Source organism: Phoxinus phoxinus (genome assembly GCF_949152265.1).
Source record: "Phoxinus phoxinus genome assembly, chromosome: 5".
NCBI classification, from domain to species: Eukaryota; Metazoa; Chordata; class Actinopteri; order Cypriniformes; family Leuciscidae; genus Phoxinus; species Phoxinus phoxinus.
The window spans coordinates 28,702,996-28,730,211 of NC_136880.1; the positions used below are offsets into that span (position 1 = coordinate 28,702,996).

General features: G+C 37.7%; 3 protein-coding genes across 3 annotated transcripts in view; all 3 read left to right on the forward strand.

Annotated features, from left to right (window-relative positions):
* The window catches only part of colec12 (collectin sub-family member 12), a 34,182-nt gene extending 32,874 nt beyond the window's left edge, over positions 1-1,308 (forward strand). Inside the window, exons 8-10 of the mRNA XM_079613227.1 lie at positions 129-238; positions 409-551; positions 667-1,308. Of these exons, the coding sequence (XP_079469353.1) occupies positions 129-238; positions 409-551; positions 667-686 (273 nt within the window). The 3' untranslated portion in view covers positions 687-1,308. The remainder of the gene's footprint in view (positions 1-128; positions 239-408; positions 552-666) is intronic.
* Positions 1,309-4,855: 3,547 nt separating this feature from the next.
* stam (signal transducing adaptor molecule (SH3 domain and ITAM motif) 1) lies at positions 4,856-18,472 on the forward strand. Its single transcript, XM_079613104.1, has 14 exons — positions 4,856-5,289; positions 7,688-7,772; positions 7,864-7,939; positions 8,066-8,161; positions 8,246-8,392; positions 10,241-10,331; positions 10,420-10,615; positions 11,059-11,153; positions 13,675-13,763; positions 13,960-14,047; positions 14,146-14,200; positions 14,371-14,524; positions 14,648-14,778; positions 16,813-18,472. The coding sequence occupies exons 1-14, from the start codon at positions 5,250-5,252 to the stop codon at positions 17,018-17,020; spliced, it is 1,551 nt and encodes a 516-aa protein (XP_079469230.1). The 5' UTR covers positions 4,856-5,249; the 3' UTR covers positions 17,021-18,472.
* A 1,328-nt stretch (positions 18,473-19,800) lies between these two features.
* tmem236 (transmembrane protein 236) lies at positions 19,801-22,538 on the forward strand (the record flags this gene model as incomplete). The annotated part of the gene is made up of 4 exons (XM_079613615.1): positions 19,801-20,048; positions 20,450-20,522; positions 21,415-21,538; positions 21,620-22,538. 4 exons carry the CDS (start codon positions 19,801-19,803, stop codon positions 22,228-22,230), a joined length of 1,056 nt encoding a protein of 351 aa, XP_079469741.1. The 3' UTR covers positions 22,231-22,538.
* Between the last annotated feature and the right edge of the window lie 4,678 nt (positions 22,539-27,216).

Below are 27,216 nucleotides of genomic sequence, written 5' to 3' on the forward strand. Positions count from 1 at the left end.
TGGAAACTATTCTTGAATATGTAATGCGTCTTAATTAAACAGCATTATCTATATTACTCTTGAGTTTTAGATCTAATATCACTCCATACATTTGTGCTACACAATGCACTCTTTATTATCTATCACAGTTATGGATAAAGAGGCAGATTTCTGGAAAGGGCTACTTTTGGCTGGGACTCACAGACAGTATAGAGGAAAACATCTGGAGATGGGTGGATGGGAGCCTGCCCAACTTTACGTGAGTAGATAACAATGCATGAAATAAAATTCCCATGAACCATTATTGTTACTCCAGTGTACATAATACATAATGTAATGCGTATCCATTGAGGATCCGCAGTCATATAGAGAGGAGATTACAGTGTTAGGAGACATTCCCCATTAGTCACGTCTGATTTTAATTGAAAGGAAATGGAAACCTGGGCAGCCGGATAACTGGAGCCATGGTCATGAAGCGGGGGAAGACTGTGCAGGTTTAATACACGAGGGCAGTTGGAACGACTTTTTCTGCACAGAACGCATCGGCTTCATTTGTGAACGAACTAATGAATGTAAGTTCCGATTCTTGTTTCTTGCATATATTTCTAGCTTCTTTTTGTTGAAACGTGTTATCTATACATGGTGTGCTTGAGTTCGTATAATTCATATTTTCTCCATTATTCACAGCCAAAGTTCCAGTTTTATAGCATCTGTTATGAATGAACAGAGTATTGGATTTGACAATCACAGAGACAGTTCAGAAGACTTGTCACAGTCACAGTATCCTCTCACAAAGCACGCACGTTCGCTTTGCCCAGTGAGCAGCATACAGGATGGACACAAAAGTAAATGTCATTGACAATCACGAGCAAGTCAAGACTGCAAACTATTTTAAATACACTGATCACCAGTCATGTTAATGTTTAGATAAGTGAAAAAGCTGTAATGTATTGTAATCATATGATTGTAAATACCTGTTTTACCTGTGTCATTAACAAAGCTGATGCCACATTACTCCAGTGCAATACAATGAAGCTTTGTAGCTGCTTTAATTAAAATAAAGCTTTGAACAGCCAACCATAAAGCTACAAATTAATATGTTGATATGTTGTAATGACTATAATCCAAAATTTGTTCACACCAGAGTTTTACTTCTTAAGTCTTGGACATCATTGATGTGATTATGTGAATAAATCTTTAACGCTTCAAATATTTGATTATGCAGTAGCTATGTATAAAATAGTTGTGTATTTGAATACATGTACATGTATGTAATCATCATGAAAGACCATGTTTTTATCTGAAATAAAATATAGTTGGTATTTTTCAAAAAGCTCTGTTTAATTTTTTGTTATCCTTATTATTTATGTCTGAATGGAATGTACCAATTTCCTGTATTGCCTTGTCTGCCAGTGTGTGTGTGTATCCCTGGAATGCAGAACAAATAAGAGGACAGAATTTGGTGCGGTCATCTCGTTGGCTCATCTGTGATCAGGACAGCAAGTATTTGTGGTGTATCAATAGCTATGTTATCCAGGGTAAGGTCGGCATACCACCATGTAGGACAAACCACATCCAACAGGAGTAACTGTCGACGCAAGATGAAGCTGTCTAAAAGGGATGTCTAGCTACTAACCCAGATTGTATCCAAAAAACATAAAACCACAGCTGCCCAACTCACTGCAGAATTAAATGCACACCTCGACTCTCCCGTTTCCACAGAGTCCATTTCTCTCCCGACTCCACAGAGTCAATATTAATGGTCAAGCTGCTATAGCCAATCCTTTGGTCACTTGTGCCAATGCCTAATGTCGGTTTCAATGGTGCCAACAGTGCAAATCTTGGCCTGTGGACAATGTGGAACACGTATTGTTCTCTGATGAGTCCACCTTCACTGTCCCACATCACGCCATTCCCTACTGTAATTGATGAGTGCATCACTGCTAAAGACTACAGAATCATTCTGGAGGAATCATTCATTCATGACCAGCATCAGCATCCATGTGTTTTCCTCCTCCACCAGCATCACATAGTGACATGGACACTGTTCTGGAAGAGAAATGGCTCAAAATCCCTCTGGTCACTGGTCACCCCAAGATTAATTGATTCTATTGGCCACAAAAGGCCGCAAAAGGAGGCCCTACATACTCATAACTTATTGTGGTCTAAAACTTTTCACTGTGGTTTCATTGCATCCCCTGTATAAATGCAGAAAGTTTTCTGTGAGGGTTGTGTTTAGGGTTAGGGGATATACAGTTTGTACAGTGTGAAAAGTATTAAGTCTATGGTATCGGAAAGTCCATAAGACACAGAGTGTGTGTGTGTGTGTGTGTGTGTGTGTGTGTGTGTGTGTGTGTGTGTGTGTGTGTGTGTGTGTGTGTGTGTGTGTGAGTGTGTGTGTGTGTGTGTGTGTGTCACATCAAATCATATGCTGATAGAAATTATATGTATAACTTCTACAACTCCTTATAAACCATATATGGTCCTAGGAAGTGTAGACTCCCTCAAAAATAATAAATCGCCTGGCAATGACGGCATCCCAGCAGAGCTCCTTAAACAGGGTGGCTACCTGAGTACCAGGATGATTCATCAATACATCCTGCAGGTCTGGGAACAGGAGTGTGTCCCTCAACAATGGAGGGATGCAAACATTGTCACTTTATATAAAAACAAGGGTGACAAATCTATTTGTAGCAACAGTCGAGGTATATCGCTGCTGGCTGTCGCAGGGAAGGTCCTGGCAAAAATTATGCTATATAGGCTGGTGGAAAACCTAACTGAACATGTGTTGCCAGAATCCCAGTGTGGTTTCAGGAAGAATCGGAGTACTGTGGACATGATTTTCACAGTAAGACAGCTTCAAGAAAAAATGCCGTGAACAACATCAGGACCTCTTCATGGCATTTGTCGATCTCTCCAAGGCATTCGATACTGTGAATCGAGAGCTGCTCTGGGACATCTTAACAAAATTTGGCTGTCCAAAAAAATTTTGTAACATCCTGTCCCAGTTCCATGAAGGGATGGTAGGTCGTGTGACCGAAGGTGGTCAGGAGTCAGAGCCTTTTAAAGTATGCACTGGGGTAAGACAAGGGTGTGTGCTGGCACCTGTACTTTTTAACATCTACCTTCTATGTGTCACAAAGCTTCTGCGTGATAAGCTTGAAAGCAGAAATGGGATCACTGTTGACTTCAGGCTGGATGGAAACCTCTTCAATATTCGAAGGTTCCAGGCCATCACCAAGATCTCAGCGATGCAGGTCCTTGAGTTACAGTATGCTGACGACTGCGTGCTCGTAGCACATACCCCAGAAGACCTGCAAATTATCCTTGCTGCTGCTGTGAAGACCTATAGCAGATTCGGCTTGTCAGTTAATACCACCAAAACTGAAGTGATATGCCAATGGAGGCGCAGCCCTACACCTACTATGCCTGTTTTCACCATAGAACAACAACCACTTACAGTAGTGCCATCCTTTAAGTATCTAGGCAGCATTGTATCAGAAGATTGCAATCTCGACTATGAAATAAAAAATCGGATAAGGCAAGCCTCTGCAGCCTTTGGCAAACTTCGACGCAAGGTCTTTCAAAATAAGCACCTTCAATTGTGCACTAAAGTTACCATCTATAAAGCTGTTTGCATCACCACTCTTCTTTACAGCTGTGAAGCCTGGGTCATATACAGTCATCACTTAAGGTTGCTGGAGCGTTTCCATACAAGGTGCTTGCAGCGAAACCTGGGAATCACATGCTATGACCATGTACCACATTCGGAAGTGCTTGCTAGAACAAACTGCAAGAGTATGGAGGCAACAGTCACTGAACATCAACTATGCTGGCTTGGGCATGTTATCAGGCTGCCTCAAGATCGCCTTCCACGACAAATCCTTTATGGTCAGCTCCATCAGGGCCGCCGTTCTGCAGGGGGGCAGAAAAAGCGGTACAAGGACCAACTAAAAACATCACTAAGAAAGTGTCAAATTAATCCATCACGCCTGGAAGAATTGGCAGCAAACCGAACCACCTGGAAGCAGCTCTGCCACACAGGAGTAGAGCAGCTAGAATCTGAGAGAAATATAAGAAAACATCAAAAAAAACTACGGAGACATACAACCATGCCTGCCCCTACAAACTCGGACTTTACATGCTCAATATGTCATAAAATTTGTGGATCAAGGATTGGACTCTACAGTCATGAAAGAGTACACCGCAAATGAGGTGGAATGTCATCATCGGATACGATGGACTACCAAAGAAGAAGAGTGTGTGTGTGTGTGTGTGTGTGTGTGTGTGTGTGTGTGTGTGTGTGTGTGTGTGTGTGTGTGTGTGTGTGTGTGTGTGTGTGTGTGTGTGTGTGTGTGTGTGTGTGTGTGTGTGTGTGTGTGTATGTGTGTGTGTGAAATTCAGCCTTACTTTTTCAAATATAAAAATAGAAAACAATATTTTAAATTGAAATCATATTTCACAATATTACTGTTTTAATCAAATAAAAGCAGCCTTGGTTAGCATAAGAGACTTCTTTCCATACTTTATAGTATAACTGTATATATTTAAATGTTACATTTTATGATAAAACATAAACTATTTATGGAAAATCCCCTTGTCTAAGGTATGTGTTGTTTACATGTTTACCTAAAAGCCATATAATAAAAAAATATGATGATATTGTAACGTATGAATTATCCTATTTGAAACCAACATACAAAGTCACTGTTGTTAGAGAAAACACATCATTGTACTTTTTACACCTCACTCCTTCAGTTACTGAGATAAAGCACTTGTCTCCCCAATCACAAAAGTCACAAATGATGTTCAAGTGTCTAATAAGACAAACAAACAAAAAAAATGTGTTTATATTATCTCGTGACTGCTGCTGAGTCAGAGAGTAGCATGTGATTAAGTCATATGATTTATCAGCTGTATTTTCCATAACCTTCACTAATTCATAATTTACACGATCCGATTAACAAATTCCAGTGTCGAATAACGTACATGTCGTAGAGTAACGTTACATTTAATATCGCTCATATTTATTTGGTTATGCCAAACTGTTTGCCTGTGTAGTTTGTGCAGTGCACACTTCAGCGACACCTCTATTACCCAGAATGCATTGCTGCAGGACTGAGTAAGAGACTGAGGAGGGGATCCCATCAGCAACACTGACTGTAGTTTCTATTTTATTATGTTTATTAATTCACGTTTAACCAAGTGCTGACAGGGAGACGAACGAGAAGAGGATCGAGCTTAGATTTCGTTGTGTGTATATCTCGGCCATGCCTCTCTTCACGTCAAATCCCTTTGATCAAGATGTTGGTAAGTTTGTCATGCAGTTAGCAGGCGAGCTAACGGGACCTCATCTCTGTCTATTGTTGTTCATGGCAACCCACCGGCTTTCTGTTTCCTTTCGAGTTCACTTTAAATATTTGTGTGTTTTTGTCGCAATGGCGTTCCGGTAATTTAATACTTCCCACCAGCGGTTTTACCTTGACACTATTACCTAGTCATTAATGACAACAGTCTCACAGCTAGACATGTTATTAGCCTGATGGCTAGTCAAGTTTGTAGCTGAAGAAGCTATGATTGTTAGCGAGCAGATCTAATTTGCTCTGTTTGTATGACACTGACAGTGCACTATTGAGTAAAAACAGGTGCTTTGCAGTTTACTTCCGATTATTTGAGCCATCTCACTCCTAACGGTTTAATTCAGCCCCGACTGACTCGAGCTAACGGTTCATACGGTGACGCTGCAAATGCCCCCTTCTGCACCTCTTATATATGTTATTATCCGTGTTTGTTTTTCTAAATGAGGCTGTTCCTACTGCATGACTGTATCCTTTATAATAGGCTTTTAATAAAATGTCAGTGTTGTATATTATTATCACTGTATTATGAGCCTGTTGATGATAGTTTTGCTTGGACCACCGTTAAAGCCAGAATGTGTTGATGTAATATAAACGCTCGTATATCCTGCTCGGTTTTTGTTTATTGTGAATGTTTTGTAGTGGTACAGTTATCTCTGTACCAAATCGCAGATACTGACCATGTCTGTTGTGTTTTTTTTTTGTAAGTTAACCTCTGTCCTCTATTTGACACCTTGCTAGATTGATCAACAGAATCTCACAACAAATGTAACGTTAGGTCACTGGTTACTGGTAACCTTCTGCTTTCTGTAAGTGTCAAACATTAACCTTTGTTTTATTAAGGGGAATGTTTGCTGCCTGCTAGAATTGATTTACATAGGACTTTTTTGATTTACAATTGAAATTATGGCTGTTAATTATAAAATCAAATCCACATCAAATACAAAAGTTGCTCTAAATAATTATTTGTAACAACATATCAATAACAATTAACATGGAGATTTTTGCAAGCCGCATTCTTAAATGTCATGTAGTCTAATACAGATATCTGACATAAACTACCATTCAAAAGTTCAGTCCATCAGTAAGATTTTTTTTTTTAGAAGGAAATTAATACTTTTATTCAGAAAGGATGTATTAAATTGAAATTGTAATAGGCCTAAATAATTTCAGGAATGTTAAAAATATTTGTTTTAAATAAATGCTGTTCTTTTGAATTGGTCATCAAAGATTATTATTATTTTTTTTTTTACAAAAATAAGCAACAAATATTTTCAACATTGATAATTAGAAGAAAATGTTTCTTGAGCACCAGATCAGCATATTATAGAATGATTTCTGAAGGATCATGTGACACTGAAGTCTGGAGTAATTATGCTGAAAATTCAGCTATAAATAAATAGTCTATTTATTTAGCATAACTTTCAAAAACATAAAAAATCTTACACACCCCAAATTTTTCAAAGGTAGCGTATGCTTACTGATATAATAATAGAACTTATAACATAATAATATAATTCATAAAAGGGTGGTTTTTCCCTTTCGGTTGCATTTTTGTCTTAAAAAACTGGTGAATTTCTGAGTCTGACTCTGGTTTCTGTAATGAGATGTAAAAGCCCGATCCCCGAAGTTCTTCGCTTAGGAGTAAAAAGACGTTTGAAATACTCGACCAGCGGTATACTGTTAGCGAACATCCGCCGCCACCCACACTGCTTAGAGCGGCCTTTAAATGAATATGTAAATATGTGCTGCGTGCTTTCCTCTCAATAACAGAATAAACAGAAAACTAATATGACAGCGATGATAAAACAGCAGTATGATGCATCTGATCATAGCGATGTGATGTATAAACTACTTGCTTTTAAACAGTATCAAACATGAAGAACAGTGTAAGTGTCTCTTTCAATAAGAATTACCACTTCACTTTTTACTATAAAGCAGCTCCAGCGTGTTCATATTTTTACTCGTGGAAGTCTGACATTGACGGATTGAACAGAAGAAATGAACTGGAGGAGATTTCCACGTCAAAGAAGCCTCGCACGCCTAACCATTACGTAATCGCCACGGACCAATGATAGTTCGAAGGCGTTTTCTTTTCCGGAAAGTTCACTTTGGCTAGCTATTTCGAATTCCCGAAACAAACACAAAACAAACTTCGTCTTGGGCTGATTCCGTTCGAAAGGACGTCATCAGTTCTTCGATTTTGCTTGAACAATCTGGGGCCTTTTACAGATAGATACACTTTATTCAGTATGAATATGTATATACATGTTATGCTGTTTAATCTGTGGAATCACAGGAAACCGTTGTTAATTTGAGGGATAAATATTCGAGTAACCATTGTTTTGCAGAGAAAGCAACAAGTGAGATGAACACAGCTGAGGACTGGGGCCTCATTCTGGACATTTGTGACAAGATCGGACAGTCTCGCACTGGGTTAGTGAACAAGCGTTCAGAATGATTTTGAGAGTGTCTTTTAGATGAATGGGTGTTTAACAGGTTAAATGTTATTGCTCTTATTCTGAAGGCCTAAAGAATGTCTGCGATCTATAATGAGGAGAGTGAATCACAAGGATCCCCATGTTGCCATGCAAGCGTTGACAGTAAGGCAAACCATTCTTAATGCTTTCTAGTGGATGCACAGGAAGCATGGTTCCATCTCAAGTATGCAAACATCAGAGGCCATTAATGAACTGTTGAGAATGAAATAAGTGTTTTCTCTTCCATAGCTACTTGGTGCATGTGTGTCAAACTGTGGAAAAATCTTCCATTTAGAGGTCTGCTCCAGGGAATTTGCTAGTGAAGTTAGCAACGTGCTAAATAAGGTACGTACTTTTGTTTGTAGAACTACTGTGCTTCATTGTTTTGTCCAGCAGTATTAGGCTGATGCTTTGGCCTTTCTTCTCAAGGGCCACCCAAAAGTGTGTGAGAAGCTGAAGGCTCTCATGGTGGAATGGGCTGAGGATTTCCGTAATGACCCCCAGCTCAGCCTCATATCGGCCATGATCAAGAACCTCCGAGAACAGGGCGTCATCTTCCCTGCGGTGGGCTCTCAGGTGAGCAGTTCTACCAGGATCTGCCAGTTCACTGGATTCTGTGAAATGCTGTAGTTACTTGTTATACAAGTATGTAGGGAATTGAATGTATCTGGAGTGCAGTTTCAGTTTAAAGGACACATCTGAATCTTCAGCACAAAAAAAAAAGAAGCATGCTTAACCTGATATTAAAGGAAATACCGTTCAAAGGTTTGGGGTCAGTAATATTATTAATTTTTTTTGAAAGAAAATAATAAATTTATTCAGCAAAGATGCATTAAATGATCAAAAGCGACAGAAAAGACATTTATAATGTTACAAAAGATTTCTAGCTCAAATAAATGCTGTTCTTTTGAACTTTTATGTTAATCAAGTAATTTAATAAAAGAAGGACTGTTTTAAACATTGACAATAATAAGATATATTTATTATTGAGCAGCAAATCAGCATATTAGAATGATTTCATCCTGCTGAAAAAAAAGTCAGGGCTTTCACTGTTCCTTAATCCGTCCTTGTTTTAGCTTTTACTATTCTGAATCTGAACAATGTCTGAAAATTTGTATTAGTAGCACTTCTCCTGTTTATTGCCTGTTTAATGAATAAATGTCCATTTCTGAAGGATCATGTGACACTCTGAAGACGAGTGCTGGCTACTAAAATAAATCTGCTTTGTCATCACAGGAATCATTTTGACTGAAATATATTCAAATAGAAAATTTGTTAAATTTGTAATAATATTTCACAATATTACTGTTTTAACTTTTTTGTTATTTTTATTTTTTTATGTTTATGTTTCAAAAACATTAAAAAAAATATCACGACCCCAAACTTTTGATCGATGTGTATATATATATATATATATGAATTTTGTAAAAAAAAAAAAAAAAAAAAATAGTTTCCTATTATTCTTATTTTGTTATTATCTCTTTTTTTCGTTTTTCTTTTTTGCAAAAAAGTATTTTTTCCATTATGTTGGGCTGCTCAAACAAACAGTGTTTATGCACTTTTAAGGTTTTAGATATGTTTTAGTTTTTTGGGGGGGATGTTGAACTATTAAGTCACAGTTCAAATAGAATAACAAAAAAAGTAAATGAAAAACTTGGAAATGTGTAACCCTGTGTTCAGACTTTGTATGAATGTGTATTTAGATTTAAAACAAGAAAATGTTTTTCTCTTTCCCCTCTAGCGTTTTTGAAAAACATTGCCATGCCACTGCTTGCATTTGTGATCATTTTCACAAGTTTCATGGCCCCCAGAATATTTTGTTGTATGAATATTTCAATATGCAATATATATATATATATATATATATATATATATATATATATATATATATATATATATATATATATATATATATATGAATATATCAAAAGAAAGAACAGACCCTCTACTTAAAAAAAAAAAAGGGCATTCCTTTTTTTTTATCAACAATTGACAACACAATATTTTGAGCAAAAAGCTGAGAAAATCCCATTTTTGTCAAATACTACATCCGGACCAGATTCAGAACTATGATCAAAACATAGATGGAGTAGATTGAGTCCATCAACACCCCCAAAGCTTCCTATAGCTCGTTGGGTCAACATTTCATTCAGTAACGTTAGGCAGTTTTGAATTATATGCTGTTTAATGTTGATGACTGCATTATTTTACATATTTACATACATATATCACTTGTTTCTGCATCTTCTTCACATGCGTTTTGATCAGGAGATTCTGTACTCTTTTAGAAGATGAATAATAGCGCCCCCTACCGTATAACAGTTAAAACCCAGAAAGCCGTAAATGTCGATCAATCGCAGAAAATGTTGTTAGAAATGGCAGAGAGAGTGTTTAGTAATGAGATGTTTAAATGTATTTGTTCAGGCAGCAGAACAAGCTAAAGCCAGTCCTGCGTTGGTAGCTAAAGACCCTGCAACATCAACAAACAAGAAGGAAGAAGAAGACCTTGCTAAAGGTGGGCACAAATCTGTAATGCTGAAGTCAGCTATGATTTTTCTTGAAGAAAGAGAGGTAATCTCGCTGTCTGTGTCTCTCTTTCTCAGCGATCGAACTGTCTCTGAAGGACCAGCGGCAGCAGCCTCAGGTCTCTCTGTCTGGCCTGTACCCGAGCACCAGCAGCCTCCTCACCTCTCACAAGACTGAGGGCAGAAAGGTCAGGGCCATCTATGACTTTGAGGCAGCCGAGGACAATGAGCTCACCTTTAAATCAGGCGAGATCATCACCATCATGGATGACAGGCGAGTCTGGTTCTGTTCATTGATGGTCACAATGGATGGTTCAGGCTGTGTTTGAAATCATTCAGTTTTTGGATGGGACTAGGTTGTTGTTGTTTTTATATGTGAAAAATTCGCATTTCACAGACATAATTTTTTTAAAAATTTTTTATGGATTTTTAATCCTGTCCGAATCTGCCATTTCTGTGTTTTTTCAGACAACATTAGTAAAATTTCCAGGGTTATCAGTGATGTTAGTCCTGTCCAAATCTACGCATCAAATCACAGATGTTGGGTGATTTAGAAAGCTAGTCCCGTCCGAATAGGGCTTTTGTATTATTCACTGGTAATTTGTTCGTTCAGCGCTCTGTAGAGATGGAGTGAATGATTCTAAACATAGCCAATGAGTTGTTGTTTTTAAATGAAACTTGGTGGGAGGGGGCTTAAGCATCTCTTCTCTATCACAGTGACCCTAACTGGTGGAAGGGCGAGACGTACCAGGGTATTGGGCTTTTTCCGTCAAACTTCGTGACAGCAGACCTGACAGCAGAGCCTGAGATGAGTGAGTAAAGCTGTCACATCTACTCTTTTGCAGCCCTTCAATTGTGAACACAATATTTCACAATATTTTCCAATAGTTTTTTTTTTTTTTTTTACTCTCATTCAAGTTTTTTTTTTTCAGCAAGGATGCATTACATTGATCAAGATTTATATTTCAAATAAATGCTGTTCTTTTGAACTTTCTATTCACCAAAGAATCCTGACAAACAAAAAAGGAATCAAGGTTTCCACAAAAATATTTAGCAGCAAAACTGTTTTAAGTATAGATAAAGAAAGAAATGTTTATTGGTGTTTCTTCAAATAAATGCAGCATCGGTGACCATAAGAGTCTTATAAAAAAACTGTTTTTAAACGTACCGACCCCAAACTTTTTAACAGTAGCGTATCGTTCATTCATTCAGTATTCCAATACAGTGAAAAAGAGAACAGTGGGGTCCAAGGGGTAGAGACCAATAGGGAGTTTTTAAGTATATTTTTTGCTCTTTCTTTTCTCATAATTATCAATTTTCTCAATTATCATTACTTTGTTTATGGCTCTTGCTTTATTGGCAGCAGCGTTCGAGCGTCATGAACTGATGAAATCTGATGATCATGTTCTCCCGCATGATTTGAGAATGTTCAAAAGAGCATCTTGAACTCCACTGGAAGAGCATCTGACTGTCTGTACAATGGAGTTCACATGAATGATCAATCTCACAAAATGCTTGTTTTGAGGACCTAGAAATAGTGCAGAATCTTTTTTTAAATATAAATAGTTTATTTCCAGATTTAAATTAGATTTTTTTAATGGAAATGGTGAATTTTAAATATGCCCAATGGAAACGTCAATTACGGAAATGCCCAAAATTTAAACGTCAATTTAGCAAAAACTCCCATGTATTGCAAAAAAGTTTTTACGCTAGCATGATGTGGTTTTTCGAAAAAGGAATATTTCACAATTTTTTTTATTTTTTTTTATTTTACGTCATCTGGCCTTCACCTGTCAAAAGTCCATCATACTTGAAAGACGGCGCGGTATGTTAGGACAGAAGACGAGACAAGAGTTCTTTATTAAACTCATAAAAGACAAAAGAATGGATTCTAAACAACAAAGAAATGCTACAATTTATCAAGACCTTGAAGAAGATAGGAGGGAGAAACACCTCAATGGTCCTTGCCATTAATGTTTGGACAACAAGCTTCCGTCTCCTTCGATTAAAAATAAATATTTTTTAATCGAATATTAAATTAAATTAATATTCAATAATTTTTAATTAAAAATAATTGCTAGTGCGGTGGCTGTGATATATATGTAAACTAGGGTTGGGAATCGCAGGGTACCTCATGATACGATACGAATACGATACACGATACATGGCTAACGATACCGATAATATCACGATACAGCAATTCTGTGATAATATATTGCTAGACTATCCTATAATGATATATCACGATATCAGTCTATCTACAGTATGTAAGCAAAATGCCTGTGTAAATATTAAGTGCAGGTTTTCTCTCTTTATTAAAGTCTAAACATCACAAAAAGTTTTTCAGTCTGTCTATAAAATTAAATTTAGCATTTTAAGTAAATTAAATGGATGAATCCACTGCTTTCTGTGTGTATCTGTGTAAGCGCTCGGTGAAGCGAGTCAAAAGATGTCTATCTATTTACAACATGTTTGTCCCATCAATATAAAAGCTGAAGTGTGTCCAGACTTTGAACTTAAATGTGGCTGGGGTATCTATTATTTTACTCACTGCTGTCCACCATCCCATTAAAAACTAGTGATGTGCACATCGACTAATTTGACAGTCATTTAAACGGAAGTTTTGTTACCAACTAGACTAAAAGTAAAACACCTATTAAAGACTTGTGTATATGATTCATTTGAGCACTTAATCTATTAATCAAACAGTCAAATCCCATAATGAATGGCGTTAATCGCCGCACATTTGGCAAATAAAGCTCATTCTGATTCTGATTCTGATTCTGATTCTGATTCTGAAGCGCAGTTATTTTTTCCGGAGTTGAAGTGAATATGCGATGGGCATTTTCTTGCTTTGGCTATCACAGCCAAGCACATGTTCTGAATATAGTTATGCAAGGCTCTAGTGGAATTATCCCACTTTGAAATGGCACAGCTTACAAAAAAAAACGTTTCCGTTTTAATTCTAATTCAAAATACTCCCGCACCTGTCCTCGTTTTTTGAGCGGTGATTTTTTGTGCTTTCTGTGACTGACAAAGAAAACCTATCTGAAGTCATATAAAAAGATTAGGCCCTACCTCTTTAGGTATTATTATTAAGTGTTTTATTTTAATGTGCTATTTAAAATGATTTTTAATATAAATGTAACAGTTCAAGGAGCAGGGAAGAATATGGTGAACGGTAAACGGAAGTTTTAAAATAAATAAAACGAAAGTAAACGGCAGGTGCTTCATACCCGACTGACGTTCATTAACACAAGCTAATATCCTCTTGGGTTTTGGTTTTCTGCTTATTACATTACATTTTCATCTTTAATATTTCTCTGTCCTTAGTGAAAACCGAGAAGAAGACTGTGCAGTTCAGTGAAGACGTCCAGGTAGAGACGATTGAACCGGAGCCAGAGCCTGTCTACATTGATGAGGTGAGGCTACATGCCATATATCTTACAGCATTTGGCTTCATACACACTCCTCACAACCATAGACGCATGAAATTGGACCGTGAAATAAATGATCCACTATTCACTATTTCCTTTCAAAGATGTCGGACACTCTCGTTGGAGAACTGTGTTCAGCTCTCATAGAAGTGTCATGCAGTCTGGTTTGAATGTTTTGCAGGAGAAAATGGACCAGCTGCTTCAGATGATCCAGAGTGCAGACCCAACAGACGATCAGTCGGACTCCTGTGAACTCCTGCAGTTGGAGGGTGAGTCTAAAACCATATCCGTATGCTCTGACAGAGTACGTTGGATCTGTGTTGTAGAGCACATTAATTCAAATTTGTTCCCCCCCTCCCACAAACAGCTGCTTGCAACCAGATGGGTCCTCTCATTGATCAGAAGTTGGAGGACATTGACAGGTATTCCCATCTAAAAACTAATTTAAATTAAAAAAACATCCATCCTTCCGTATATCTAGCAAAGCGTATAAACAAACCTCCAATTATTTGTAGCAAATGAAATCCATTGAAACCAATATGCACGTCATTCCCCATAGATCTCACATGTAGGAAATGTGTCATGCTTTCAGAAAACACTCAGAGCTGTCCGACCTGAACGTGAAGGTCATGGAAGCACTGTCTCTCTATGCTAAGCTAATGAATGAAGACCCAGTATACACCATGTATGCGAAACTACAGAGCCAGCAGTACTACATGCAGCAGACCCCAAACGGTTCCCAGCAGGTGAGAATCTGTCAAATGATTAAAGTGTGTATATTATAAGTTTGATATGGTTTAATGCTAAAATATAATTTTTTATGATTGTTTTGGCAATGGTATATTAGAGAAAGTCTGTTTTATTTTCAGGTGTACTCTGGCCAGTCCACTGGAGGGCAGTATGCAATGGGTAGCACAGCAGTACCGGGATACAATGTTCCAATGGAGCAGCACTCTGCAATGAACCAAACAGGAACACAAATGGCTGGGCAGCCTCCCAGGTAATCACAATTTATTATATTATTAAGTTATTAGTATTTTAAAGGAATAAAGGCTGTATCAATGCATTTATGATTCGGATGGTAATATATATTTATTTTGTTGCTGTTATTACATTTACAATATTAAAAAAGGCTGTATGAATGCATTGATAAAAATATATTATTGTTGTTGTCATTTGTTTTTAAATTTACAATAATAAAATAAAAATCTGTATCAATGCATTTATAAAATTATTATTATTATTTTAGTTTTTATTTATTTATTAGGGGCCAAGCACTGAAGGTGGCTAGCCACCTATTGTAGTCGTTAGTGTTCTTTTTCTTCTTACGCTGTTGAGTCTATGGCAGCTTATAGAACTGCGTGTGGAAAAGTTATGAAATTTGGACAGTCTGAACTGTTACCATATCAGATGTGGAGTCTCAATCCCTCTAGTGCCACCAGCTGTCCAAATTTTACTCACGTTTATGCTAATAACTTTTGAACAGTTAGGGCTAGAAACAAAACAAAAATTCCCTATGATTTCTTGGCTTTAATTTTTGGCTGTCAAACGAACAACGTAGTTGTTTAAATGAACTGCCAGAACGTATTAAAAGTTGTCTGTCGAAAACAGTGTTGTGGCCCCTAAGTTACTAACTAATGATTTTTACATCGGAAATGCATCAATTACAAACCTCATTAAAAAAGCTAAACAATGACTTTCTTCTAGAGCTGCTGTACAGCCAAAACAATCTTTGTTGTATTCATTTCCTATTATCACTGTAAAGCTGCTTTGAAACAATCTGTATTGTAAAAAGCGTTATATAAATGAAGGTGACTTGGCTGCTTGCAGCGTATAAAAGGTGCGTAAGCATCTATCGTATCTGCTTGGCGTTCCTATTATTATTCCGCTGCTTCTTCCGCTCTGGCAGTCTATGGCAGCACTTAGAACGGCTTCCAGGAAAATTAGGCTCACAGATAGAGGACAGCCTGATCTGTCACCATAGCAATTTTAGAGTCTCCAACTCAACCTCTCTAACGCCACCAACTCTACAAAGTTTCACTTATGGTTTTGCTAATAACTTTTGTACCATAAGGGCTAGAATTTTTTTTTCTCTCTGATTCCCTGGCAAAGACAATTTGATTGCACCATATGACATAATTTTCCTTCATGAAAATGTTTCAGCCCATCTGCTCCTAGGCCGTTGCTCCAATTTTCACGAAAGTTTAACCAGATCATCGTCAGACCAAATGAATTCCGAAAAACGTGATTGAATTCAAGGTGATTCGTCAAAGTTTTTTTTGTTTTTTTTTTAACGTGTGAACAAATTTGATGAATAGTATGCCAATATGAACATGAGGCTATATCTCATATCTCACAATACGCTGACCAAACATGGTTTCTGTTACGACAACCATGATCTGAGATATAAAAAATGGTTATTTTTGATCATAACTTCTGAACAGTTTGGCAAAAAAAAGTATCTTTAGATTCAGTGCAGCATGCCGATTCGAAACGATACCCAATTTTTCCATATCGGCCATTTTGGTTGTTGGCCATTTTGGTTGTTGGCCATTTTGAATTTTGACTTAAAATTTTTGATTTGACTAACGCATTGGGGTATCGCTACGGGGTATCGTTACGGAACTCGGTATGTGTCTTCGGCACCATGCCCTGACGGTACTCAAAGTTTTGGGGCAATTATAATGAAAATTTCCAATGATGATAATAACTTTTGATTAAATTAGCTTATTCTATAAAATGTTACGTTCACATCTTTTTAAAGTTAGTTACATAAAAACATACATTGTTCAAATTTGATACCGAACAGTAAGACGGATTACCTCGAACTAACTGCTAGTTGGTCATACTAGTTCTTAAGACACTGTCCTAACATAATGGCTATGTTTATGCAACTTTATGCAAAAAGTTTATGCAACTGAACTTCCTGTCCATAAAAAAAAAGAAAAGAAAATCTGTATCAATACATTGATGAAATTATTATTATTATATTTGTATAATTCTATAAAAGTCTGATTTCCCGTGTGTTTATCAGTGATGCCCATATGTACATGGGCCAGCCTCCAGTCTACAGCCCCTCTCCTGGCAGCCTGGCCCCAGCTGATGTTCAGTACTACCAGACCCAACCCGGCGCTCCAGCGACCATGACCCAGACCCATGGCTACAACGTGCCCTCCTCCCAAAACCACCCTGCTACTGCAGACAACCTACAGACCCCTTACCCTGAGAAAGCCCTCTTATAGGACCCCTAGAGACTCAACCTCTGTGGTTACATACAGACACACACACACCTACAGTCATAAACAAAGAACATTCAACTCACACACAGAGATCTCTTAGATTTTCTTCTTCTCCTTTTCTTTAAGACACACTACATACAAAAACTGATTCTGATCATGACAGGATGTGGCGATCGTTGACTACTAACAGGTGGTGTTCTCACGGAGCGGTTCTGATTGATCCTTTTTTTGGTCTCTTCTCTTTTATAAGAACATTTTGCTGAAGGTAATGAGAAACGCTAAGTTATACCATTTATTTGGCATTTTCATTATAGTAATAATTAACTGGACGTTTCTTACAGGAAAACACACAAAGAGAGCATGCTTGTGTTGTACATACATTTCCGTACCAATGTCGGTCCCCGATAGTCCAGCGTTCGTCACAACAGGTCCTAAAGGGGAGGTTACGTTATCATTTTAATTTGTCATCACTATGTGTCTGTCACGTGTATGCGAGAGAGTGTTCAGGCCCACAGAAGTCATCTCGCATCTCTCCTCCAGAACCATATAGCGAAACACTGCCATTGTCTTGACAGTGGCCCATCACCCCGATGTCTTTTAAGCTCACTTCTCAGTGTTAAAAAAAGATCAAATGTTTTTTTAGTGTATTTTATTTATATTTTGATTGTTGTTTTGCTGTTTTAATTGACAGTACATTAATAGAAGGATGTAATATTCTGCCTGTGTGCAGATGTGTATATACAAGAGCTCACCTCTGTCTTTAGAGCGTAATGGTCAAAGCAGCTGCTGCTTCTGTAGAAAGGACACTTTGGAAGTTGAGGAGTAATGTAACTCCACATCATGCACTTTTAATTTACCTTTTTCATTACCCTCATTTCAGATGTGTCCATTTAAAACGTACATTTCCTAAGCTCTCGAAGAACCCGAATGGCATTAACCCTGCACTCTAACCCTCCCCTTTTTTTCCATAACCATTTCAAAACAGATGATAGAAATACTCATGCAACTTGTCTTGGATTTTGCAAACTTATCCCCCTGGGAATGAATGGTCATTTGTAAATGCACTGTAGCGCATTGAATGATTGATCTAACTGCATAAGTCCTGGTGAGGGCTGAGACTGACACTAAAGAGAACAGACTCGGTTCGTTGGAATCTCCTACTCTAAACTAAGGCAGTACCCCACATCTCTGTCTCGATGTAGCTACAGTGAGTTACTGACGTTTCATTGAGAACATTCTGGGAAATTGGGACCACGGGCCAGTTCTAATGTAACACCTTAGCATTTGCACACGGAGATGATAATCCTTACGTCAACCTTATCCACAGGGAAAATGACTGTTTTTGGTGTATCAGTTCTATGTACCCAGTTGTTTGTATGTACTATTTTAATCATCTTAATTATTAGTATTCACAATAAAACTAGGCCAAATGTACAGCACATGTTGTGTCATGTTTATGCGTCACTAGTGTGTTCTTTGCTCGGGCAGACAGGTGGTTTATTTGTGGCTTATTGGTTAAGGAGTTAGTTTACAATAGCAAGACAGTATAAGTAGTTTCACGTGAAAATTTTTTTTTTTACATTTGATCATGATGCTATAAGTGTGCTAATTTAACAAGACAACAGACTATGATTCACTGATTCTTCAGATAAGTTAGTTTTAATCGTGTAATAATACATTATTAGAAATGATTATAGACAAAAGTCTCAGCTAATGAACAATGTAAGGGAACAGGTTTTTTGGGGGAGTCTTGGGTACACAGAGTATACTAGTATTTTTATTTTGATAGATTTCTTCATTTTTTATATAAAGAGGGCTTTTGTGTGCGTGACATGTTTTGTTCCTTGTCTCAAGGATCAGTGTATTATTATTAGGGTCAGATTTTAAAAAGAAAGAAAGAAATGAGTACTTTTCTTTAGCAAGGATGCATTAAATTGATGCATAAAAATGCTGTTCTTTTGAACTTTCTATTCCTCATGAAAAAAAAGTATCATGGTTTCTACAAAATACTTTAAGCAGCACAGTTGTTTTCAACAATGATCATTATAAATGTTTCTTGAGCAGAAAATCAGCATAATGACTTCTGAAGGATCATGTGACACGATGCTGTAATGATGCTGAATTCAGCTTTGCCATCACAGGAATAAATAACATTTAAAAATTTATTAAAAAATAGAAAACAGTTTATTTCAATTTTAATAATATTTCACAATATTACTGTTTTGTGTGTTTTTGGTTAAATATATTTAGCCTTGGTGAGATTTTCAAAAACATAAAAAAAAAAACATTTTGAGTATTTCTGACAATTATTGTCTAGTTTATTATACTTGTGACGCATGTTTTTTTTCTCCGATAAACCTAGTCAATTTTGTTTTAGGAGAGTTTAGATTTTTTACCGTGCAGATTACAAGTCTCCGCAAAATACTACTTGATATGTCAAATAAAATGACACTTTCATCCTCACTTTTATTTAGTTTTTACTGTTTTTGTGCTAAGAACACCATTAATACATGTTTTTGATGTGGGGACATCGCAGCTCGTCATTATGACTAATGTTTAAGTTTGCTTCTGGAATGACACAATTTTCTTCCCATAACTCCATAAAAAGAGAATGACTGCTTCATTACCGTGGCAATAAAAGAGCACCTGTAAGAATGCAGTGTAAGCAGTGCCAGTGTACAGAGTCCAGAGCGTTCAGTCATTCAGTGTTGTGGGAGATGCACTGGACACATTCAGTGACGGCTCACTCGTAGGGGGATTTACTGAAGACTCGTACTGTCAAGATGCCCTCATGGAAGACTGTCAAACTCATCCTTTATGAGCTTCTGCAGTTCGCATGTCTCTGTATTCCTGTGTTTGTAGTTATGGAGCGCTTTGCTTCAGTCATTCGACTTGTGAAGTCTAGTGACACTGCCTACTGGCTGGTGGTGGCGGCCTCTGTGGCCTATATGGCGTCTGCAACCCTGTGTGTGTGGGTTCCTTTGAAATACTTCATCCTTAAGACTCAACGGTTCTCAGAAGTGACTAACTGGTGAGTACTAACCGAGGCTAGTTGATCCATGAACTCTTTTATTATTCAACAGTAACTTTTTAGTTTGAATTTTCATATATGCACACATTATGACTGGTCGTTTCTTTCCAATTTTCACATTTCGGAATCACCGGTTTTTTGCCTTCACTGTAAATGGTTCTGCGTTGTATTAACAAATTGTTTTAATATATTCAGTATTGTCATAAAAACTAATGATAGAATTGTGTGGGAAAGTACTGAAAAGGTTTAGTTGATTTATTTCATGTCAACTAACTATACACCAAGCTGCATTAGTAAGGCACATCATGGGACCCCTCCCCCTTCTAATATGAAAAATATGAAATTATGCTCTTAATTTCTAACCTATGTCTAATAATGAAAAGCTCTTATTTCTTCTGCAGGAGACCTGCTACACTTGCATATGTGATTCTCAGCACCTTACCATGCTTTGCTATCATCATAGCCAACTCAAAGGTAATGCATTATTCAGTCTCATCAAGAAACAACTATGAATATGCAGTAACACTTTATTTGAATGTATTTCCTAACAGTTAATTTTGTAATTACATTGTAACATGGTATATTAAAAATAAATATTATTAGAATCCATATTGTCAATTACAAAAAATAAATAAAGGTTCTTCCCTGGATCAATGTAGATTGTTTTCGATTTACCATACGGTTTCATGTTATGTTATTAGTTTTTAATAACATGTTGGTTTCTAGGTTGATTTAAACATCACCATGTTCATCACAAGCATCACATTGATGGTTTCGTGAGGACTATAGAGAATACTTTGGAACTTAAAAAGGTTCTTAATGGAATCAGGCTGTAAAACGTAGAACTTTTATTTTTAAAAGTCTGTATCCATTTGAACATATTCAAACACCATATGCTGTTTCTTTGTTTCTGAAAGTAGGAAATAATAAAAACTGTGTGTGTGAGACATTATGGCAGTTTCGGTATGCAATAAAAACCGTAGGGCTCATCAACACGACAGAAATTTTTCATAAACAGATCCTCTCTGAGGTACTCAGTAACTCACTGTCAGATTTACTATTAACTCAAAGATGGGGTATTATAGATTGTGGAATGTGAAAAGCTGTATTACAGCCAACTTAAGTCTCTGGTTAAAATCACGAGGCCCGTAGTCTTCAGATGTGTATTACCTGTCAATGCATTACCAGTTTCTAAAGGGGTTCTCACGGTTTTTGATTGGTTTTTGGCGATCCATCTCAAACTGATTTTCATACACCTAAAACTCATTGTCTCACTTCCATCTCTTTTTCTCTTGGGATGATAAAAGGCTTTTTGCTCAGCACTTTCTTCTCTCAGCAACCTTCTGGCATATTTATGGTTGTGCAGGTACAGGTTGACGCTGGCATTAAGTATGACCGCTTCACTGAGCTCCCCGTCTCTCTGGTCTTGTTCTCCCTCATTTGTGTGGACATAGTGGAGAGAATCCGCCCTCTTCGTCTGACAGGACAGGGTAAGAGATAATAGCCAATAAATACGGCCAATTAAATGATCTGTCTGAGTTGTGCTCTACCTTTATGCTCTTTTTAAAAAGCAAGCGGATTAGAGCTGGATTTTGAGATGCCGGGTCCGGTTCTGACTCACTTGGAGCAGGTGACATCAGTGTCCGCACAGCTGCAGGCTAACGGACGGGACGGCGACACGTCTCCAAGGTCGGCGGTCAGGAACGGGTCACTCTCAGGCCGTTGGAGGGATGCTGATGCGTACGGCCCGTCTCGCACCAGCAGCACGGCATATCTCTACTCCTCTCATTCTCACTCAGGTCCCTTTCGCTTTGTCTGGATACGAGACCCTCGGCATGACCTCTTTGTGGCCACCTTCATGTTCTGGTTTGACACCGTGGAAATGGTGAGGGTGGCCGGGACTGATCCGGTGTATTACTCAGCGTGGGTGTTTCCCATTTACATACTGGCTTATCTGTCCATCCTGCGTGCTGTTATAACTCCAGACAGTCCTCTGCTGGCTTCATCCAGTGTCCTTTCCCAAGATTTGCCCTTTCTGGTGGTGCGCATATGCCTGCTGGGGGTCTTCGGTTACGTGACCCCCGTGCTGTACATACTAAAGAACATTCTTGCTGTGGTATCTTTTGTGTACTTTGTCTGTATGACTAAACTAAAGCTGCTGAACAAAAGAAGCATGTTCTGAGGACATTGTGGGGAAAGTAGCAGAAGGAATCCATACAGATTTACAGCCTATGAATTTTAACATGTAAATATGTTCAGTCTGAATGAAAGTGTATATTTCATGATTGTTACTTTTTTGTTTTACAGATGACCAAAACTATAGATGGATCTGAATGTTTAGTCATTCTATTAATATTTATTGAAAAATATATTGGTAAATGCTGTTTTATGTGTTAATATTTTGAATACATTACATGTTTTAAAGCTTTCTGTTATGGGTGTTTTTCTATGCATCACAATTTTTTTTATTAATGTACATTTTAATTCACTATGCCAAATGTCATTCAAATGTGTAGAATATAACATTTTATTAAGAACATCTGATATTGCAAACATGTATTGTTGGATTTCATTTCAGCATGAGTGTAGCTACGGTTCATATTGACTTAAGATAATGCAAGCTCATCTTATGCCAGGACATGTTTTGATCATGTAAAAACTGATTGCTTTTCATAAAAAGCCTGAACAGTAATACTTTTCTACTCTCATGCATATCATAAGGTGCAGAGAAGCTTTTGAATTTCCCTGATGTTCAGAAATCCCCTTGCATCTCATAAATGAATCCTCATATTGCTGCAAACCATAATTCCAACCATCATTTTTTTTTTTACTTCATGATACATGGGCGCACTTGATTTGTTATTGTTGTTGTCAGATACTAATGCATTTTTAATCTTGAGAGCTATGACAGTGTGAGGTGTGACAGAGTTCATACTGTTCTACATCATTTTTTACTAGATCTCAACTCTTTTACTATTTGTTAAATACTTTAATATATATTTATATCAATATTCTTTATGAATTTTAATAATAATATTCATGTTAGTCAATTTCACAGAATTTTTAATCAAAACAAATATTTTCAAATGATCAAATTATAATATTATTGATATATTATTTTTATAAATGTATTTTAATTATAAGCTAATTCTAAGGTAATTATTTTTCAAAAATTTCAACAACAAAAAAATCTAAAATCTATTTTTATTTAAAAAAATTACTGTAAAGAACATGCATTGTCTTAAGAAGATTTTAACATAAAATTATATATTAAATTAGACTTTTTACTTATAGAAGTACATGTATCGTCTGTCATAGATTTTCACAGAGAATTATATGGAAATTAATACTTTTTACTTCCAAAATCATTTTTTACAGCATTTTGCAATAAAACTACGTCCTGTCAAATTAATTTTTTTTCACTGTATATTGTTCAAGTAACTTACTAATTTAACTTACACCTATCCATGATTTTTCTATTAAATGTTCAAACACACACACACATATACATACATATATATATATATATATACAAAAATGTTTGGATGTTTAATCAAATATATATGACTATATATATTGTGAAATAAATTTGAACATCCACACATTTTTGAAGTCTATGACCACCAGAATATGGCTTTGTGTATCGTAAGTATTCCTGAAATCTCAGAATAAAATATTATTCTTTCTCTGTCTGATGCTTATTTCAAGCCTATTTTCTCAGCTTGGCATTATTCCCATCTAACCAATGAGGTGTAATTTATTCGCTCGAAAGGAGATGATAAAAACCCATCTCTGAGTGTGACTGAATAGTTCGCCTCAGTGTGCCTCCCACAGATTTCAGAATAGAGCTTCATTTTAATTCATTCCATTTAAACTTGACAGTCAGCATGTGAACAGATGCTGCACATGAAATTGCATGAGCTCTCGCTCGCCTCCTCAGCAGGGGACAACAGAGGGAGAGGAGACGGCAAGGGCAGACACTCAGATACAGTATAAAGATAAAGAAGAGGAGTGGACTGACTGATAAAGCCCATGATGCAGAAAAGGGTCTGAGAAGGGAGCGCATTTGAATGCAGTCTGTGTTTCTCCTGCGTTACGAGCTTCACTAAGTGCTCGAGCATGCAGTGTAGCAACCGGGAGCGAGGGGAAATGGCAAACTACAGCCACAGAAAGGACACAAGGGGGAAACGCAAGTAATCAGGAGCGCCCCTGACACCACTGAGGGAAAAGAGACAGAAAGAGCCTGTATCCACAGGAGGCGAGAGCCGAGAGCGGTCGTGGAGGAGAAGCAGCAGAAACCAGGGAGGAGAGACGGCAGATGGTGGACTCCAGCCTCCTCTGCCTGTGTGGACTGGAGACAAGGTAACCCAGACGTGGCTCGCTTCTGGATTCTAATTGGCCGGAGTGGGCGGGGAAAAGCTGACGCAGAGAAAGTCAGGCAGGAAAATGACATTTACACCGTGTATCAATTTTAAACTCTGAGCCTGTGTCTGTCTTTGAAAAAAGGGGTGCGGTGGGAGGGGTTTGGGGGGGGGGGGGGGGGGGGGGGTTGCATTGTCTGGGGAGGGCATAAATAAATAAGGCGAGGAACTCAACGGGAGGAGAGCGGATCAAACTAAAACCGCACACACCTGGAGCCAGCAGACTGTGAGCCTGTTGGTCTCAAGCATCAGGAGGATGTGAATCACTCACTTTGACTGACTGGATCGCATTCATCACTGTTTGTGAAGGAATGTTCGCTTTTTACACGCTCTGCAAACCAATGGGCTGGACCAGAGGCTGCGTGGAACGGAGACAGTTACCTGCTACTGTGTCTCTCATCAGACTGATGTGATGGCTGTCCCTGACAGAGAGGGAACCAGAGGCTGTGTCTCACAGAAAGAGTGATTTGGCTGCACCATCATCAGGACCCCACTGGATGTTCTCTTGATGTATTGCTGTGGTCTGGGACACTGGCGGAGAGAACAGTCCACCTATGTGAGTAACTGCAGCATGCTCAATGTGAATTCCACTGTCAGGATGCTCTTGGTTGAAAATACATGATGATAACCTGTAAACGTACAATTTTGAATAAATATCACAAAATGCACTTTATGTAGCCTATAGAACTTGAACATGTGAAAATGCATAAATTGTCATTCTAAGCCTCAAAGTTTCCATTGAGTGTTATCTGTCATACAGATAATGATAAAAACCAGGGGTGAAGTTTATGTAATTAAAAATGTCCTGACTGTTTTGTTCTGGACTTTTATTATTTCATAATGGCAACCTGTTCACTCAGTTGCATTGAGTGAAGAGGTCAGAACTGAAAATATCCCATGATCTAGCCTACTATAGCACCACCACCTACACAGTATCTCTCTGAGTTTGTCATTCATATATTTGACGTACGAGTAGGCTACGTATTTTTAGCGGGAACTCGCCTCAAAACGTAGAAGGTCTAAAAATATCCTTGCTGCTATTATAAGCCATGTTTTTACTGCCACCTGGGCTGCCGCATGGAGAGAAAGAGAACGAGAGTGTGTGTAAAAGAACAGAATGAGAAACGCGTGAGTCACTGTCAGTGTGTGTGTGTGTGTGTGTGTGTGTGTGTGTGTGTGTGTGTGTGTGTGTGTGTGTGATGATGAATGCCTTACCTAAATCCCCAGAGCAGGCGGAAGGGGATCACAGTCACAGTCAAACAGAAGCACATGAGCTCAAAGCTGTCAAAGCAAACAGGTAGTAAATAGGCTTATCGTGCCTCAGACCGTATGCAGTGTCAGGCGCAGACCTCAAAGTGCAAAGAAAGGAATCATAAAAAAGCGCCGTCTTTTACTGTAACCGCTGCGTCAGATGTTTGCAAATCCTCAGAAATGTGCCGTTGGTATTTTCGGCACAGGACGATCAATGTCTTTTGCTATGAGTAGCCTAGTCAAACTGCCAGCTACAGTGCGATTTGTAAAATAGTAAAATATATTCCACCACTGCATAGCATAATCTATGGTTTTCAAAGAAATTACCTTGATTAGTAGCCTAATTTCTCAAGCCTAGTCAACATGAAATTAATGATTCACTTCAATGGGGGGAAAAAATGGAACTTAGCCTACTCTGAAACGACTTTCCTTGTGCTGATGTCACGGGTGAACATAAAGGCGTCATATACTTCCATTCAAGGCGAAAAACAGTTGTCTGAATTTACAGTAGCCCACTCATAAAAGATTAGGCAAAATGTAGGCTACCCAGATGACTTCTTCCGGATACGATGACTTGCAAACGATGGACGCTTTACTAAATCATGAGGCCACGGGAGAGGGTTTGTGAATGGTAGTGAAGCAATGCAACTAATGCTGGTAGGTCACATAATAATGGCAACATGGCGAATGTAGTACGTCCAGATTAGGCTACATTATACACACTCATACTAGAACATTTTAGTGGTCGGGTCGTGAAGTAATCATTCCTGAGAATGCAAGCCTAATATTTGTTAAGGGTCATCTGTGTTTATGTTTTTTTTGTTTGGGTGGATTTTAGTTCTGTTTCCTTAGTTTCAGTTAGTTTCTATGGTTTTTCATTGATTTGATTATCAGTTTTGCACCTGGTGTTAATTTCGTTGATTGGTTTGCTTAAGCTGCATTTCTTTCAGTTCATTAAATTGTCTGTTGTTCTGTTCATGGTTTTCTAGTTTTTGTTTTGAGTTTAATCATTACTGCTGTGATTAGATCCGTTTCTCATCTTTATTTGCAACAGCCGCTGACAATATGAATAATAATAGCAATAATAAATGTTACAATTAGTCACATTTTTAGGTTTTGTTTTAGCAAACACGGGATATGTTCAGAATGGAATGCTATACAACTTTGTGCTGTATACAAAGGCTGTATACAGTTTGTAGTACTGTAGGCTATACTACAAACTCTATATGGCCTATTTTTTTTAAGTGATAAACATTTCATAATAAACGCTTCAAGCTGCTTCATTTTTATCACAACCACATGAATACCACATTGAATTTTAAATCTAGTTTTGTGAAAATATATCCTAAATTTGGATAGTCTGATAGTGCTTAAAAGTAAAGTACATTGCATTGGATGCAGTATTTCAGACAAGTAACCTCTGTCGTATAATATTCTATGCATACAGAAAATTTGCACAAACTACCGTTACCGTATACTGCAGCAATAAATGTACG

What these genes read in the sequence shown, in the direction of transcription:
- stam (XM_079613104.1), top strand. Translation starts at nt 5,250, where the DNA reads ATGCCTCTCTTCACGTCAAATCCCTTTGATCAAGATGTTG. An exon ending in AGAAGAAGACCTTGCTAAAG is followed by an intron (nt 10,332 to 10,419) that starts GTGGGCACAAAT and finishes TCTCTTTCTCAG; the next exon opens with CGATCGAACTGTCTCTGAAG. An exon ending in CCCCAAACGGTTCCCAGCAG is followed by an intron (nt 14,525 to 14,647) that starts GTGAGAATCTGT and finishes TTTTATTTTCAG; the next exon opens with GTGTACTCTGGCCAGTCCAC.